Source organism: Colletotrichum fructicola (genome assembly GCF_000319635.2).
Source record: "Colletotrichum fructicola Nara gc5 chromosome Unknown KSG_Nara_v1_contig02, whole genome shotgun sequence".
NCBI lineage: Eukaryota > Fungi > Ascomycota > Sordariomycetes > Glomerellales > Glomerellaceae > Colletotrichum > Colletotrichum fructicola.
In genome coordinates this window covers 819,563-835,544 of record NW_027094052.1, presented here as the reverse complement: position 1 = coordinate 835,544, position 15,982 = coordinate 819,563, and the positions used below count along the sequence as shown (strand labels likewise).

Genomic DNA, 15,982 nt, shown 5'->3' with positions numbered 1-15,982 from the left:
TCAACGGCGCATTTCCGTAGTTTCGCAAGGCGTAAAATACCTTGCCAGAGACACCTTGAAGCATAATCATCTTGCCATGTCAGCAACCCTGAGCTCTTTGCGAACCTTGTATCCCCACGCGGTCTCGAGGTCGTCGATCCTCCAGCACGTCCCCCATCCGGTGACGGCCTCGATGCTGCGGATGAGCCTCACCAGCAGCGCGTGCTCCGACTTGTGACTGAGCAGCCGGCCGGCCACCCACAGCGGCTGGATCGCATTATTCAGACAGCCCTGGTGCGGGTTCGCCAGGGAGATGCCACAAATACACTTCGCGTGCCATATCGCAGACCCCGTGACGCCGCCGAGCTTGATACTCAGCGGCCGCGGCATTGACCCGAGCAGCAGGGTACACGCCGTGTGATACAGCTGATTCGACGATATCGCCGCCCAGTGGAGGAACAGGATCTGCGGGAACGGGCTGCTCTGGATGCTCTGCACCGGCAGCAGCTCGGGCGGGCGGTCGCGCGTCCAGGCCTGCAGGTCCTCCCAGAGGCGGACCCAGCGGTCGGTCAGCTCGTCGGGGCTGCTGCAGGTGCCGGCGTCGCCGAGCTCGAAGTAGCGCGTCCTGTCGGCGACGAGCTCGCAGACCTTGGCGCAGAGGTAGACGGCGTAGTTGGCGTGCATGTCGGGGGTGCCGCCGGACTGGTGGAAGAGCTCGCGCGCGTCGTTGTGGGAGGCGCCGCTGGGGAGCCATTTGGAGGGCGTGAGGAGGGTGCTTTCGGTGCCGTCGGATATGAGGGCACCGCAGAGATCTGGGCAGTCAGTGAGTAGATGTGAAGAGGAATGTGAAGTGAGATGTTGGGGACATACCCATCCTAGCGTAGCACCAGAACACGGCTTGTAAGAGGCCGCCGCTGAACCCGTGGACATAGAAAGAGTCAAAGAGCGCCGCGCAGCCTTCGAGATGTTTGCGCCAGTCCTGCGCACTCGCGGACATCATCTCCAGGCAGCATAGAATGGTGCATATGGGGATGATCTTCTGGTCTCGGGACTGGAGCAGGGGCGTCAGGAGCCGGATGGCCTCTTGGTAGAGCTCTAGGCTGTCGAAGGATGTCTGCTTGCCCTCTTTGCGCTCCATCTGGCGTGCCGACAGAGCCAGGACGGCATACAAGAGGGCGGGAGAGCTGCGTGCCAATACCGGGACTTGGATGCCAAAGGCGCGGTCGCTGTCGAACATGTCGAGCTGGTGGATGGTGAGTATACCGAAACAGAATTATGCGGGTTCCTACAATTGACTCACCCATGGCGCGACCTCACCGACGTAGTTTTTGAGATACTCCAACCTCCTTCCCGTACCTAAGATCTGTCCAGCATGCCTCCGCGCTGCCGAATCGTCGCCCAGCATAGTCCCCGGGGCAGCGAAGCCTCCCGCGGCGAACCCGCCATCTGCGGCTTCGGGCGTGCCCTCTCTGGTGGGCGCGGCGGTTTGGGCGGTGTTGAAGATGAGGCATCGCAGTTCCTCCTGGTAGGCGAGGTAACCAGGGTCCGTCACAAACTCATCCAGACGCCATGACTCTGCCGGTGATGTTGACGCCTCGGAGGAGAGATGCTGCGAAGGTGCCGGGTCGCCGAGGCCCCACGTCGACGCAGCTGGAGTCACCGCAGCGGCGCCATAGTGAGAGGGGCCCTGGGAGTGAGAGAGTGAGTGAGAGTGGGCGTGAGACCGCGACTGAGAATGAGACTGAGAGCCGGTGCTTTCGACGCGGTCGAGGGGCAGCGCTGCGGTTGAGTCGGAGTCGTTTATCGTCGCTGGCGAGAGCATCCTGTTTTTTCAGAGAGATACAGACTCTCTATGATGAGTCTGAAGCTGGGGCGCGAGACATGCAACAGTGAACACAGCCAAGCTTTCACGTCGTTGTCGTTCAGAGACCAGACAGACATACCCCTTGGCTCCATTCACGATGAAGGTTTCGGAAGGTCATGCGGGAGGAGAAAAAACACTGGATCTCGGCTCCAGCGTCTCTCTCCGAACGGGCAATGCACCAAGACAGGGGAAGGGAGGGCGCATTGAACTGCTGCGGGGAACCCAAGTTAGCGGAAACTGCGGGGGAGCTGGGCGCCGGTCATTGGTGTCTCGTGAGCTGTCTTCACCGCGTTGCGCCGGCCAAATGAGTCCATTGTCCACTGTTTCTCCACTTGGGGGGAAGTGTTGCGGAGTAAATGGACAAGGGGCAGGGGTAAAGGGGGAAGAAACCAACGGACCTAGCCCGATGTTGATGGTCCCTTACCCGGTGTCAGTCGGAACGCGGCTACCGAGGTCTGTTGAGGTGTGTGGTGCAGGTGAGTCTCGGTGAGATATCCGGGCTGTCTTATCATCGTGAAAAGGTCTCGCTGTATGTTGTATTGACTTCGTCTTCCAGCCTGTTTTGACATACGTCGCTTCAGCGAAAGAGGAGTCTCACCGAAGGTATTGCAGTAAGGGCAAGGCAATGTCGATCAGCGCTCTCATTGACGGCCGAATAGCCAAGAAATTTGTAAGTGTACAGAGTTCAACAACAACCTTGGCAAAACCATGTTCGATGGAAGATGAGAGGACAACGTCTTTTAGGGTACAACACACACAGTTCGTGTTCCTCTTCTCTCGGCCTTAACTCCTCCGGCTCAGCGGGGCCGCCCACTCGGCGTTTCGGTGCTGATGTCACCGGCCGCGGGGCTCATCCAACCTTGATTCCAATGAGGAAACCGAGACCACTTGCCGATGAAGCGCAGTGGATCAGATGCGTTACGATCTGGCTTTATCTGGACCCTGACGATCTCTTTGAGGAGTATTTGATAGCTCCTTGACTCTCGTTCATGGCTCTTCCCTCTCTCCGTTCATACACACGTTCTCGGGCTTCCCTGAATCATGGCTCCTATCACCATCACAGACGTACGGTTTGAACATGCCGCGGGCGGCGTTGGTGTCCCATCTCCAACCCCTCGAATCTCCTGGAGAGTGACATCCGACCCTGTCCCAAAGAATTGGAAGCAGACATCCTACGACGTCGAAATCATCCGGAGCGGGAAGCAACCCCAATCGTTTCATGTCGAGAGCAGCTCATCGGTCCTAGTACCATGGCCGGATAGCCCTCTAGCTTCAGCAGAAACAGCGATCATCCGCGTCAAGTCCTCCGGCACGTCCGACAACGGACAGCTTAACACAGAATGGTCCGAACCGGCGACGGTCGAGGCTGCCCTCCTGTCTCGGGACGACTGGTCCGCGAAGCCCATCACAGCTCCGCCCCGGTCGGAAACGCACCCGGATGAGCGGGGCATCCGGCCCGTCCGTTTCCGCAAGACTTTCACCGCCCCCGAGCTCAACGGCGGCCGTGCAAGACTCTATATCACAGCTCTAGGAATATACGAAGCCTACCTCAACGGCAAGAGAATTGGAGATGAGTGGCTTGCCCCCGGATGGACGGCCTACCAACACCGCATCCAGTACCAATGCTTCGACGTCGGACCCCTTTTGAAACCCGGGCAGTCCAACGTCCTGTCCGTGGAAGTCAACGAGGGATGGTACGCCGGCCGCGTTCTCTGGGGAGGCGGTCTGACGTGTTTCTACGGCGACCGCATCGGCGTCCTTGCTCAACTCGACCTCCTCGACAGCGGATCCGAGTTCCGCCTTACCACAGATGAATTCTGGGAGTGCCATCCCTCGCCCATCGTGGGAAGCGACATCTACGACGGCGAGACCTACGACCTCGGCCTCGAAGTCGACGACTGGCATCACGACAACACATCACAATGGACCTCCGTAGAGACCCTCCCCTTCCCCAAACCGTCTCTGGTCCCATCATCCTCCCCGCCGGTGCGCATTACCGAAACGATCAAACCCACCAAAGTTTTCACAGACCCCTCCGGCAAGACCCTCATCGACTTTGGTCAGAACCTCGTCGGCAAACTCGTCCTCCACTCCCTCAAGAAGCCAGACGGCCACCGCCTCACCATCCGCCACGCAGAGGTCCTCGAGAACGGCTACCTCGGCATCCGCCCTTTGAGACGAGCAAAGCAGACGGACACCATCATCTTCGGCGGCGGGCGCGGGTTGCAGGACTGGTCGCCGCACTTCACCTACCATGGCTTCCGTTACGTCGAGCTGGACGGCTGGGCTGCTGATGAGGTCACCCTTGACTCCTTGTCTGCGGTAGTAATGCATACCGACATGCGGCGAACAGGCTTCTTCTCGTGCTCTAACGAGGATATCAACGCGCTACACCGCAACGTCGTGTGGAGTATGCGCGGCAACTTCGTCTCGATCCCTACAGACTGTCCCCAGCGTGACGAGCGGTTGGGATGGACGGGGGATATCCAGATCTTCAGCCCCACGGCCTCGTTTTTGTATGATTGTGGCGAAATGCTGAGCAACTGGATGAGGGATGTGATCTTCGATCAGAAGGATGCTGGCGGAGTGGTTCCACTGGTTGTGCCAAATGTCATGAAGGACGGCCCATTTCCCGCGCTTCCGCAGGCTGTCTGGGACGACGTCGTCGTATTGGTGCCGTGGACTCTATACAAGTGGTTTGGCGACACCGGCGTTCTTCAAGAAACGTATCCGGGCATGAAGGACTACCTCAACTCCATCAAGCGAGGCGACGACGGCCTCTGGGACACCGACCTGTGGCAGCTCGGCGACTGGCTCGACCCGAACGCGCCGCCCGCCGAACCCGGCCTCGCGAGAACCGACGGCACCCTCGTCGCGGACGCCTACCTCGTCCACGTCACGGGCGTCGTCTCCCAAATCGCCCGTATCCTCTCCATCACAGAAGACGCAGACAAATTCGCGGCCGAGCACAAGCGCCTCAAGCAGCTCTTCCAGGACAAGTACATCACCAAGGCAGGCTTCGTTGTCGCCGACTCCCAGACCGCCCTAGCCCTCGCCCTGCTCTTTGACCTGCACGACACCCCCGCCCAGCGCAAGGCCGCCGCGGCGAGACTGGCGCGGCTGGTGCAGTACTCCAAGTTCAGAGTGTCGACGGGCTTTGCGGGCACGCCGGTCATTCTGCACGCGCTGTCTGAGACGGGGCACACGCAGCACGCGTACCGCATGTTGCTCGAGAAGGGGTGTCCCTCGTGGATGTACCCGGTCACGAAGGGTGCGACGACAGTGTGGGAGAGGTGGGATAGTATGCTGGAGGACGGCACCATTAACCCCGGCGAGATGACGAGCTTCAATCACTATGCTCTTGGCAGCGTGGCGAACTGGATGCATGCTAGCATTGGAGGGCTATCGCCGCTGGAGCCTGGGTGGACGAAGTTTCTGGTGAGGCCGAGGCCGGGAGGGGGGTTGAAGCATGCGGAGGTTGAGTACCTGAGCCCGAGTGGCCAGGTTCGCGCTAGATGGGAGATAAGGGATGGTGACAGGTTGGTCTTGGAGTTGACGGTTCCTCCGAATGCCACGGCTGTAGTGTCGCTGCCGGATGGAAGTGAAGAGAAGACGGTTGGGTCGGGAACTTACACGTTTGAGGGCGGTCTCGATGAACAAGCAAAGGGAGAATGGCCCCCTCAGGCACTGCTGACGCAGTTTGGGTTACCTTGATTAACAATTGTTTAGTCAACAATAATTATTTTGGAGGTCCATGTGTCAGTGTCGTGGGTGGTTTGTATTCATGAAAACCTCGATGGAGCGGTGACTAGTTTCTCCTCTGAGAGTCTTGTTGTTCAACGAGATGTGCCTGAAGTGCTCGAAGTTCCTGATCCCGTATAGGCTGTGCTAGGCTATACGGCATATGAGCTAACATCTGTTTCAGTGGTATTTTAGGTCCTCTCCATGTTGACCCTATCTCGTAGCAAGTCAAGCATAACACCGAATTCCAGTTGTCAATGCAATCACCGGCCTGTAGACTCAAGAATCTCGAATTGCTACCTAGTCACAGGCTTTGGGCAAGGACCGTAGGAAGAATTGGCGCGTCCAGCTTTGACGACGATCGACTCACCGGCTGGTATTGACCCTTTCGTAATCATTGTGTTGCCGAAGCATTTATCGTCGAACGGCGCCGGGTCAACTGTATCCGGAGATCTTCACCTTCCGGCTCCGGTGTTCTCGGGCCCCCGATCGAAGACTGTCAAGATCCTTCGCCCTCGGCACAAGCGTTCGGAATCGGGGCGGGGCGTCTTTTGTCTCATTCCACTTACTGGGGTTCGATGACGGGATCGATGACAAATGCGGGGGATTCGATGACCAAAGTGCGGAGACCCCCTTCCGCAGAATGACCCAATATCTGACACAATTCAGTGATAGAATATTGTTTCTTCCGTAAAAATAAGCTTATTGATCCTGTTTCTTGATTTCGTATCTGTCAACCACAGCCGCTTTACTACTGGTAGACACAGCACCCACAATGGCCTCAGCAACCTCGTTCCGCCAAATCATCGGCGCCCCGCCCTCAACGGCCACGCCAACCAATAGCACCCTCGTCATCATCGACGCCCAAAACGAGTACGCCGAGGGCAAGCTGGCCGTTTCCGACGTCGCGTCCTCCCGCAACGCCATCGCCTCCCTGTTGCAGAAGTACCGCAGCGCCGGCGGCAGCATCGTGCACGTCGTCCACGACACACCGGCGGGGGCACCCGTCTTCACGCCCGGTACGCGGCTTTCTGAGGAATTTGAGGAGCTCGCGCCCGAAGATGGAGAGAAGGTCGTGCACAAGAACTTCCCTGGATCGTTCGCCGGGACGGATCTGCAGGAGCATCTTGAGGGGAAGGGGGAGCAGGGGAAAAAGGTTGTGTTTACGGGATACATGGTAAGTTTTATGAGGAGAGTAGTGAGGGAATTGGGGGGCTAATCATTTTTCTAGGCGCATGTATGTGTTTCTACGACGGCGAGACAAGCTGCCCAGCGCGGCTTTGACGTTCTCGTGGCGGAGGATGCGGTTGGCGATCGTGACATTCCCGGGGTTGATGCTGCCCAACTTACCAAGGTCGCCTTGAGTGAGATTGGAGACGCATTTGGCACCATTGTTCAAAGCAAGGACATTGCGTAATGAGAACTTGCCACAACTATGTATCCTCTAAAATACACGACAAAAAGCGCATCCGCCCGAGTCTCTATTCAGCCACATCATGAAACCAGTCACCTGAGCCATGGGCCTTGGCGATCTTGAACACTGGAAATACGCGCGTTTTCGAAACACTGTTGATCTTACGAGTCCACTCCGTATCAGTCAGCTGTCTGAGTGACACCAAGTCAACTTCTTCAGACTCAAATTCGTGAACTGCCAGCCACTTTGGAGGTTGCGGTGGGGGCTCATCATTCGTGGACAGGCCTTTCAGCGCGCGGGACTGCGCGTTAGACCGAGCAAGGGCGATTTTGAACCTCGTTGTTCGGAGATATCCTGGCACACCGGCCAACTGGTCAAGATGCTTCATTTATGTAACATCAGTGACATTATCCCCATATCTGCATCGACCAAACTCACCTCTTTCCTGTACCAGCTGTCAAACTCATCTTCGGTGAGCTCACCCAGCTCGTACTGAGCTGCAATAATCGTTTTTACAACGCCTATAGTCTTCAGCCACGCAGCATACACGAGCTAGCATGTGCTGCTTACCTTTGCCCTTCTTCTTAGGATCAAATACCTGGACCAACTTGTAGTACCGCACATCAAAGTCTGCAAGGTCGTAAATGGGGCCGCCGTTCGGAAGCATGTCGCTCGAGACGTTGATGTTGCGGAACTCCTCGGTTTGCGTGAAGCCAATGTCTCTCATCGGGTACATGGCTAGATACGGCCGTTCGACGCTGCCGATGTTGACGTCGAGGAAGCGAAAGGCTGACTGGATACCGCTCGTTGCGAGGATCTCCGCAATATGGTCTTCATCGTACCATTTAAAGAACGACTCCTCGTCAATGAGATCTGGGCGAATAATCTTGGAGTTCACGAAAAGGAGACCGGGGCCTTGGATATTTTCCGACATCTTCGTGATTCTCAAATCCGCCTTCTGGGTCAGTCAAGACAGATTCCTGGAACGATAGTTTCTTGGTTGGGGTTGAGATTGTGAAATATTGGGTAGCGGCATTTTTGGACGCACCAACACAAGGCACGTTTCCGGCTAACGAGTACCAAACTTGACCGCAGATGCGACTTCGGAAATGCAGGTCGCTGTTTGCGGGTATCCTTATCCCCCGGGGATTCCGGGGCGGCCCCACAATTGCGGCCGAGCTCACGGCTCAGTCTCGGAAGGGAGAACATACTTACATCAACATCCAGTACATGCCTGTCAATTCATGACGACGGTTGTTCAATTCACCGCAAACCTGAGATCTACTATCTTACGTCTGCCACCATGCCCCAGTTTGATCGAACCTAGGGAATGGACTGAGTTTCTGTTACCAGAGTCATATGCAGTTCCTGCCTCAGCCAGCCCAGCCAAAAGGTTCATCTCTCCTGAACTTATCAGTTGAGGAGCCGGACCATCAGAATGATCTATTAACAGCACTTGATCAGAGATTCCATGGATTGCGGTGTAAAGACCACTAGATACTTCTCAACATGAGAGGCGCCATCAACGCTACATATCAGACACACGGGTGCCGCTACAAGGACGAAGACACGGGAGAGCACCACGCGTAGCATCCAGTCGACATGGCAGGCATCCGGATCACTAAGTAGGCAATGGCACTCGTGATCCGAACGTATCAGTCAGATCCATCGCCGGGGCAAAAAGATCGATAGTATTTTACTTGATAATTTCTTCATGTCGTTCGTGGGAGAGTCGGCATGCACGGTGAGGGTTTTCCCGAATCGATGCAAAGCGCACCTTCAAAAGATTGTGGACTAATGATCTTAAGATTATGACTAACACTGCGCAAGAGTCTTGAACAGGGCCTTTGATGAAGATCTATGTAGATATCTTTCGGGAACCCAACGATATTCTCATCGGCGAGGCAGGCTAGCATATGAAGAAGCGCCATGAAAAGCGGGCTTAAGAGTTCACTATATTTCTCTTCCGGTCGATTATGGCACGAAAGGCAGTAAAAAGCTTGTGGGCGTCTAGTTTTGGTTTTCGTTAGTGGCAATGAGCTCGCTGCGAACTCTGATTGCATTCTAATCGAAGCAGCCCGGAATTCCTACAGCTTATCAAGTCGCTGTACGATGAGTGCTATGTTTAGGGCGAGTTATAATATAATCCCGGCCCACTTTGGATCATCAGCCTTTTGTCGTGAATAAGGACCTGCAGATGGGATTGGAGTGTTCACTGCTGTAGGTCTAAATGAGTTTGCCGTCTCTGAGAATGCGGTGTCAATAGCACCTCTCAACGAAGTCAGAGTCGCAACTAGACAACAGCCTCGGCACTGGCCAGACCCTGCCTCTATTTACTATCAACCATCTCAGATCCTAAGCTGAAATCGCCGATTGGGAAGACCCCAAGGTGCGGAGAAAGCGGCACCGCAGCAGCATGGCCACGACGATCGACGCGGGACTTTCAGCCAGAAAGCCCACTAAAAACAGGGACCGCCAGGGGCTGTCATTTCACCAAAAGTCCAAACAGCTGCTGAATGGACGCTCAGGAACCACAGCACCACATCGCTCCAGGGCCACGCAGTCAACCGACTTGGCGTACAGCGAGTTTGTAGCCCAAAGAGGCATCAATGTCGTCACCACTTTGCAGGGCGACGGCGGGCTCTCATGATTTTGAGAGTATTTGGGCAGTGAAATGCTGCTTTGTTGGCTTCGGACCTCGGACACTTGGGTTCTGCGAGGACAAGCATTGGCGTGTTCATCATTACACAGAACAACACCGCCATGGCACGATTCCACGATGGAGGCCTGTCGTGGTCAAATAGTTAAAAGGGAATGATGGGATGAACGGCACTACCATCGCCTGCCCTCCCTTGCTCTTCAAGCTCAATTGAGACGAACACCAGCTCTTTGCGCCGTGATACGTGCCGCCGAAAGTTATTAGACTTGTTCTACTGTAGGAAAACGAGTTGTCAGACTTCCATCATGCGGCCCTCAACCCTGCCCACCCTCCTCTCGTGCGCCGCTGTCGCAACGGCAGCCGCGACGACCAACGGCACCTCCGAGACGACGATCCCGAACGTCGTGCCCGCCGTCTGGGACGGGGAATGCTACTACCCCACGCCGGACTCCGCGTTCGATCTCGAGAGCTATCTCGGCCGCTGGTACCAGGTCGCCGGAACCGTTGCGCACTTCACGGCCGGGTGCAAGTGCATTTTTGCGCAGTACTCTCTCAACGTGAGTTTCCGCCCCTGAGACTCGGAGGAACTCGTTTAATCTCTCGTACGATGCGATACGAGGATCACCGCTGACCTTTGCCCCCCAGGACAACGGCACCGTGCTGGTAAACAACACCTGCCAGGCCGACACCACCCCGGTCAACATTCTTGGAACCGCCGCGCCCGCCGATCCGTCGTACGGCGCCAAGGGCGTTCTCCGCGTGCAATTCCCCGGCCAACCGGCCCCCAGCTGCGCGGGCCCGAATTACATCGTCCAAGGTGAGTGAACGAGCCCACGTCAGCTGGTTCCTATGTGTAGATTGGCTGACCACGCTGTGCAGACTACACACCCGACTTCGCCGTCGTGCAAGCCTACAACTTCAGCACCTTGTTCGTGCTCAGTCGCGAACAGAACCCCGCCGATGAGCTCCTCGATGTAAGTCGCTCCAACACCACCGCCAACCGTCGCCCACAGAAACACATGCTAACCACCGTCACCCTTCGGCCAGACCTGGATTGCGCGCGCCGGGCAACTCGGCTCCAACCTCGACAACGTTGTCAAGACCGACCAGACCGGTTGCCTGTTCACCTGAGACACGGAACAAACGACGGCAACGGGGCAGCAATGAGGAAGAATAATCTGGGGTACATGAGGAATCCGTGCCTGGCGCTTGAACATGTCGGGATAATTTGACGTGAGACATGCAAACCCCAGAAAGGCCCAAGCCCGCAGCATGAGCGGCATCTAGACATGTTCTATACCCAATAAAGCATTCTTCCAGTGAACGAGCGCCGAAACAACAATTCAGAAGTTGCCGTGACACTGACGCCGCATCCGAACAGGGCAATCGATGACAGCCGACATGACACTTGGCTGTAGAGCTCAGACCTCGTAGCTGAAGCAAGCAATCGAAAGCTCACAGAGCTCTCCCATGTTCATCGGATTCTAATTGGCCAATGGACATGAGGGGAAAAGCAAGCTCAGAGCTGAGCTTTTCTTCCCCATTGCTTTTTTGACTTTTCCCCCTCCTCCAGCTTTCCGCCTAAAATAAGCTTCGTTCTTCTTTTGTCGAAGGGCTGTTGCACCAGTGCGACCCAGCGCAGCCACTTATGCAAGGGGCATCGATCGTGTTTCTATGACGACACCATTCCACACGAGACACCATGACGAATTGGCCGCGAACGGCGAAAAAAGGGCCCCATGTGTGAACGCATCTGTGGACCGTCTCAAGGACAGGAGGAGGAGGTTGGTGTGTCGGAAAGCGTCAGAGTGACACAAAAGCAGGAGAGGGGAGGAAAAGAAGGCGTGGGCGTCAATTGAGTTTCGTTCAAATAGCTCTTGCGCCCTCCCACCCGCTTCCCCGCAAGGAGCCGGCTTGTTCGTTCCATTACTGACTCCTACTGTGACTCTGCGCCCTGCTGCAAATTGGATCAAAACAACTAATTATCGATATCACCACCGAAACGTTACGTTCATACACACACCGCAAAAATGAAAGGCAAGGAAGACGTCATCTCCGAGTTCAACGAGTACGTCAACATGACGGCCGAGGAGCTGGAGTCGTGGCTCAAGTCAGGCGACTCGAACAGCGCTGGCTGGCCCAAGGACGACGCGGAGGGCGACGGGGAGACAGTCGGACATGACAGCGGGCGCAATATTGTGGAGATCCTGAAGGCCAACCCGGACAAGAAGGAGGAAGAGTACACGGACGACCAGGTTGAGCACATGCGCAAGGTCGTTGCGTACTGGTGAGTGCGACGTGACGGTGTTGTTGTTGGTGTAGTCGATTGCTAACAGTAGATTCAGCAAGCGCCACCTGGCCCAAGAGGCGAAGGGCAACAGCGAAAAGTCACCCGAGGAGGTGAAGAAGACCAAGTCGTACGCGTCACTAAAGAACTGGGGCCACGACTTCCTCAAGGCTCAAGGCAAGGAGGGCAGCGAGCAGAACGGCAAGTCTGCGAAGAACAAGAACGGTGACGGGGAGAAGGCCGAGTCCAACGGGTCCAAGAAGGACGAATCCAATGGATCCAAGAAGGAGAAGAATGGTAGCAAGAAAGAAGATGATGAGGAAGAGGAGGAGGAGGCTGAGAAGGCCAACGAGGGCAAGGAGGAGGAAGAGGAGGGCGTTGATGATGAGAAGACTGGCGACAAGCGCAAGAAGTCCGGTGAGGAGAACGGATCCAACAAGAAGCGACAGACCCGCCAAGGCGAGGGGAAGGCCACCAAGAAAGACGAGGGCGGAGAGGATGAGAAGGAGGAGGAAGAGGCTGAGGATGACGGCGACGAGGAGATGGAGGATGACGAGGAGGAGGGAGATAACAAGGAGAACGGCAGCAGCAAGAAGACCAAGAAGGGGCCTAAGAAGGGCGACAAGGTCAGCTGGCAATGGGGCAATGGTAACCCGGAGGGCAAAGTCCTCGACGTCAAGGAGGAGAAGTAAGTCGCAGATCACTGTGAGTGCTGGAAGGTGATGGCTAGCTAACATGGCATGATCAGGACTACTATCGAGACGAAAAACGGAAACGAGGTGTCGCGTGACGGTAATCCCGACGACCCGGCCGTGGTGTTGGATACTGGAAAGTCAAAGGCGATCAAGTCGAACCATGAGTTGAACTGAGCGAGGCGTTCGTCGAGGAAATCGGTGGAATTGTACACTAGTGTGACATGATATGTTCGCGGCTTACGTTGATGGCGTGAGAGATGGATTGATACGAAAATAATCATTGCGACTTAATTCAAATTTGGTAACATACTCTCTTGATTGTGAATACGCGGCTACTATACAACTGCAAAGACACTTTTGCTTTTCCTCTACAATTCATCAGAAGCTCCGTCGAGAACAGAACCACCAGCCTTGACATCAGTCTTCTGATACTTGGTCACCGGATCCTTCTGCGCCTCCTTCACCTCATTCCAGAACTTCTCGCCATTCTCCTTATCACCTTTGAATAGGTGGTCAATCACAAGCTTCTTGGGCGTCTCGCCCATCCACTGGAAGAGGGAGAAATCGCGGAACTCATCCGCCCTAAAGATCTCGAGCATCTCAATCGGCTCGTCGCCGATATTCTCGACAAAATGCCCCATGTTCTTCGGCACGATGCCCACGTCGCCGGGGACGTAGTCGAAAGTGCGCGCGGTGCCCTCGGCCGCGAAGATGGTGACGCGCGCGCGGCCCTTGATGAAGAAGGACCACTCGTCGGCGTTGGGGTGCCAGTGCATCTCGCGCAGCGCGCCCGGCTGGATCGTGAGGTGCGCGGCGGCGACCGTCTTGGAGATGGGGAAGTTCTTGGAGTCGGTGATACGCACCTCGCCGCCTGAGGTGATTACGGGGTCCTGCGCGAGCATGGAGTGCACGAAGTTGTACTTTGACTTTTTGGCGTGCTTGCCGGTCGGTCGCTCGTCTTCGATGGACCCGGGCAGGGTGCCTTGGAAGATGTACTTCTCGCCCTCGGGGATGTGCTTGAAGATCTCGGGGTCGAGGTGGAAGTTTTCGGCGATGACGGATTTGGGGGTGTGGGCTGTGAAGTGCGTGTTAGTAGGGCTTCACTGACGCTTGTGGTTCTCATTGCTCTTCGTGATGTTTGGCGATCAATACCATTCCAGGGCGATCTTTAGATGTACAATCCGCTTGTAGCGGGTAAGGGTAGATGAAAGATAGGGAAGAAACACTCACCAAGCCAGTCAGAGAGAATAAAGGTAGACTCCTCAGAGAACCTGCCGTCGTCAAAGATGAGGAGGAACTCGGTGCCGTTGGGGCTCAATCCCTGCAGCGAGTGAGGAACACCACTCGGGAAATACCACAGATCGCCTTTGCCGACGTCTGCGATGAAGTTGCCGCCCTCGTAGTCGAGCGCCGTCACGCGGACCTCGCCGTCCAGGACATACGCCCACTCGGCCTCCTTGTGCCAGTGCAACTCGCGGATAACGCCCTCACCGAGGCGCATGTTCACGCCGGCGAGCTCGACGCTGGTCGACAGCTCGCGGACGGTTGTCTGGCGCGTCCAGCCGCCCTCCTGTTCCAGTGTAATTGTGTCAGTTGCGCATGGTTCCCAGTAACCCAGCTGAAGCCCATCAAGAGCCAATTGACAGTGTCGCAACTCACCTCGATCCTAATGTGCGAATCCGCAAAGCTCCAGCGCATGTTGGGCATGTTCCCGTGGTCCGTCGACGGCGGGCGCACGAGGTCCGGGTTCTGGCGCGAGCGCTCCTTGTTCCACGGCCCCAGGACCGACGAGCCCAGCCCGTTACGGTAGGGCAGCGGGTCGAGCCCGCCGCCGACCGAGTCGACGGCACCGTCGTTGGGGTCCCGGAAGCCCGGGGTGTACGGGTTCTTCGCGTTCGACTCGTCGGCGAAGGCGCTCTTCTTGCGGTAGCTCGCGGGGATCTCCATGCCCCGGAGCAGGCGCTCGCGCGGGCTGTCAAAGTGCGGCATCGCCGTCGCGACGGACGCCCAGAGGAGCAGCAGCTTGGCTGCCGTGCGTTGGGTGAGCTGCATGGCTGGGCGCTGATGCTGATGGGGTTGACGGGGTGTGAGGGGGGGCTTGATGTGACGCTTGATCGCTGCCAAGAAAGAGCTTCAAGGCAGGGAAACCGGCGCGATGGAGAAGCTGTCAAGCTTTGGAGGAGACAGAAGAGGAAAGAGAGAGTGCGAATACAGGAAGGGTTCGCGCAATTGAGCTTGTGATCATGGGAAGAGAGGCAGATTTTATACCTCCTCTGGTCTCGTCATCCCTCCTCTCCTCCTGAAATCATGTCATGTCATGCCAGTCCAGGAACCTTGCCATGACCTCTTCCTCGGCCTTACCCATTGTCGCAGGCCGTGGAAAGATGTGGTACGTAAACACAGAGCTTACAAAGGGCAAGGTAGAGCTCGTAGTCATCGGCGCATCACCTCGGCTGCCCATCGCTGCAGGTCGACACACACACACTCTCTCTCTGGTCTGTCTCCCACGTACCATGCATATCCGTCTGCTACACCACACACACCAATCCAATTCATCCATCGCACATGCCGAACCCCCGAGCTTCCAATCCGGAGCTCCCCCGCAGCTACAGCAGCATGGCAAGGTAGTAGCTTCGAGGCACACTGCGACGTGCTCTTACACCTCTAGCTTGACTAGACTCACTCTGTTTACAAGAGGCCGTAACCTGGCGGAGCTGAGCCGCCATCCCCGCCAGAGAGTGAAACGCGGCATAGGGCGAGCGCTCATCGTGCGGGGATGAACCACGACGAACCACTCAGCTCGTCTTTCTTTAGTGACAAGCCGTGCCAGGGGGGAGAATGACGGGAGCGAGAGGGGTGAAGGGGACATCAGTTGCCGATGCACTCTAATCGGATTAGCCCCAGCGCTTCTCAATGCCTGCTTGCCCTCTTCTCACTGCTTCTCACTTGCATCTCACTGGAATATCCGTGCAAGACTGTTGGAGCGAATCCACTCGAGGGGCACTCTGCAGCGGTCATGACGCAGGTTCCTGCGGATTGAGCTTAACTCCAAGGACCACATCCCGCTGCAATTGGACGGGGAATATGTCGGAGATCCTGGAGAAGAAGCTGGCCCGGCCAGGCCCTGGGATCAAAGGTTTCACTGCAGCAAGCCTTTTTGCACATCTCATCCAATCTCAGTTAACGGTACCTCGAGCTCTTCTCCAATGAATGATTTCCCCCTCTTGGTTTCCTATCTTTAGTGCCCACTGACCTTTCACCCCTCGTCAAGCAGACACAACACAAAAACACCAAGGGACACCAGCGTCGTCTCAAGGGCGGGGTGAGCTCTTGGCTTTTCTTC

General features: G+C 56.3%; 7 protein-coding genes across 7 annotated transcripts; 4 read left to right on the top strand and 3 right to left on the bottom strand.

The window, feature by feature from the left end:
- Nucleotides 1–66: 66 nt before the first annotated feature.
- Nucleotides 67–1,801, bottom strand: AMTR1-4 (Transcription activator AMTR1; the record flags this gene model as incomplete). Its single annotated transcript, XM_032031847.1, has 3 exons — nucleotides 67–791; nucleotides 850–1,222; nucleotides 1,280–1,801. 3 exons carry the CDS (start codon nucleotides 1,799–1,801, stop codon nucleotides 67–69), a joined length of 1,620 nt encoding a protein of 539 aa, XP_031888947.1.
- Nucleotides 1,802–2,884: 1,083 nt separating this feature from the next.
- On the top strand, nucleotides 2,885–5,557 carry CGGC5_v002934 (uncharacterized protein; the record flags this gene model as incomplete). Its single annotated transcript, XM_032031845.1, has 1 exon — nucleotides 2,885–5,557. The coding sequence occupies one exon, from the start codon at nucleotides 2,885–2,887 to the stop codon at nucleotides 5,555–5,557; it is 2,673 nt and encodes an 890-aa protein (XP_031888757.1).
- An 802-nt stretch (nucleotides 5,558–6,359) lies between these two features.
- Nucleotides 6,360–7,001, top strand: yddQ-1 (putative isochorismatase family protein YddQ; the record flags this gene model as incomplete). The annotated part of the gene is made up of 2 exons (XM_032031844.1): nucleotides 6,360–6,761; nucleotides 6,816–7,001. The coding sequence occupies 2 exons, from the start codon at nucleotides 6,360–6,362 to the stop codon at nucleotides 6,999–7,001; spliced, it is 588 nt and encodes a 195-aa protein (XP_031888756.1).
- A 64-nt stretch (nucleotides 7,002–7,065) lies between these two features.
- ATR1 (Core atranone cluster (CAC) protein 1) lies at nucleotides 7,066–7,932 on the bottom strand (the record flags this gene model as incomplete). Its single annotated transcript, XM_032031843.1, has 3 exons — nucleotides 7,066–7,380; nucleotides 7,437–7,519; nucleotides 7,569–7,932. The coding sequence occupies 3 exons, from the start codon at nucleotides 7,930–7,932 to the stop codon at nucleotides 7,066–7,068; spliced, it is 762 nt and encodes a 253-aa protein (XP_031888751.1).
- A 2,030-nt stretch (nucleotides 7,933–9,962) lies between these two features.
- Nucleotides 9,963–10,788, top strand: APOD (Apolipoprotein D; the record flags this gene model as incomplete). The annotated part of the gene is made up of 4 exons (XM_032031842.1): nucleotides 9,963–10,214; nucleotides 10,303–10,474; nucleotides 10,537–10,631; nucleotides 10,705–10,788. The coding sequence occupies 4 exons, from the start codon at nucleotides 9,963–9,965 to the stop codon at nucleotides 10,786–10,788; spliced, it is 603 nt and encodes a 200-aa protein (XP_031888750.1).
- Nucleotides 10,789–11,687: 899 nt separating this feature from the next.
- Nucleotides 11,688–12,813, top strand: CGGC5_v002930 (uncharacterized protein; the record flags this gene model as incomplete). Its single annotated transcript, XM_032031841.1, has 3 exons — nucleotides 11,688–11,944; nucleotides 12,003–12,632; nucleotides 12,693–12,813. 3 exons carry the CDS (start codon nucleotides 11,688–11,690, stop codon nucleotides 12,811–12,813), a joined length of 1,008 nt encoding a protein of 335 aa, XP_031888749.1.
- Nucleotides 12,814–13,007: 194 nt separating this feature from the next.
- oxdC-1 (Oxalate decarboxylase OxdC) lies at nucleotides 13,008–14,691 on the bottom strand (the record flags this gene model as incomplete). The annotated part of the gene is made up of 3 exons (XM_032031840.1): nucleotides 13,008–13,714; nucleotides 13,870–14,209; nucleotides 14,299–14,691. 3 exons carry the CDS (start codon nucleotides 14,689–14,691, stop codon nucleotides 13,008–13,010), a joined length of 1,440 nt encoding a protein of 479 aa, XP_031888748.1.
- Nucleotides 14,692–15,982: the final 1,291 nt, after the last annotated feature.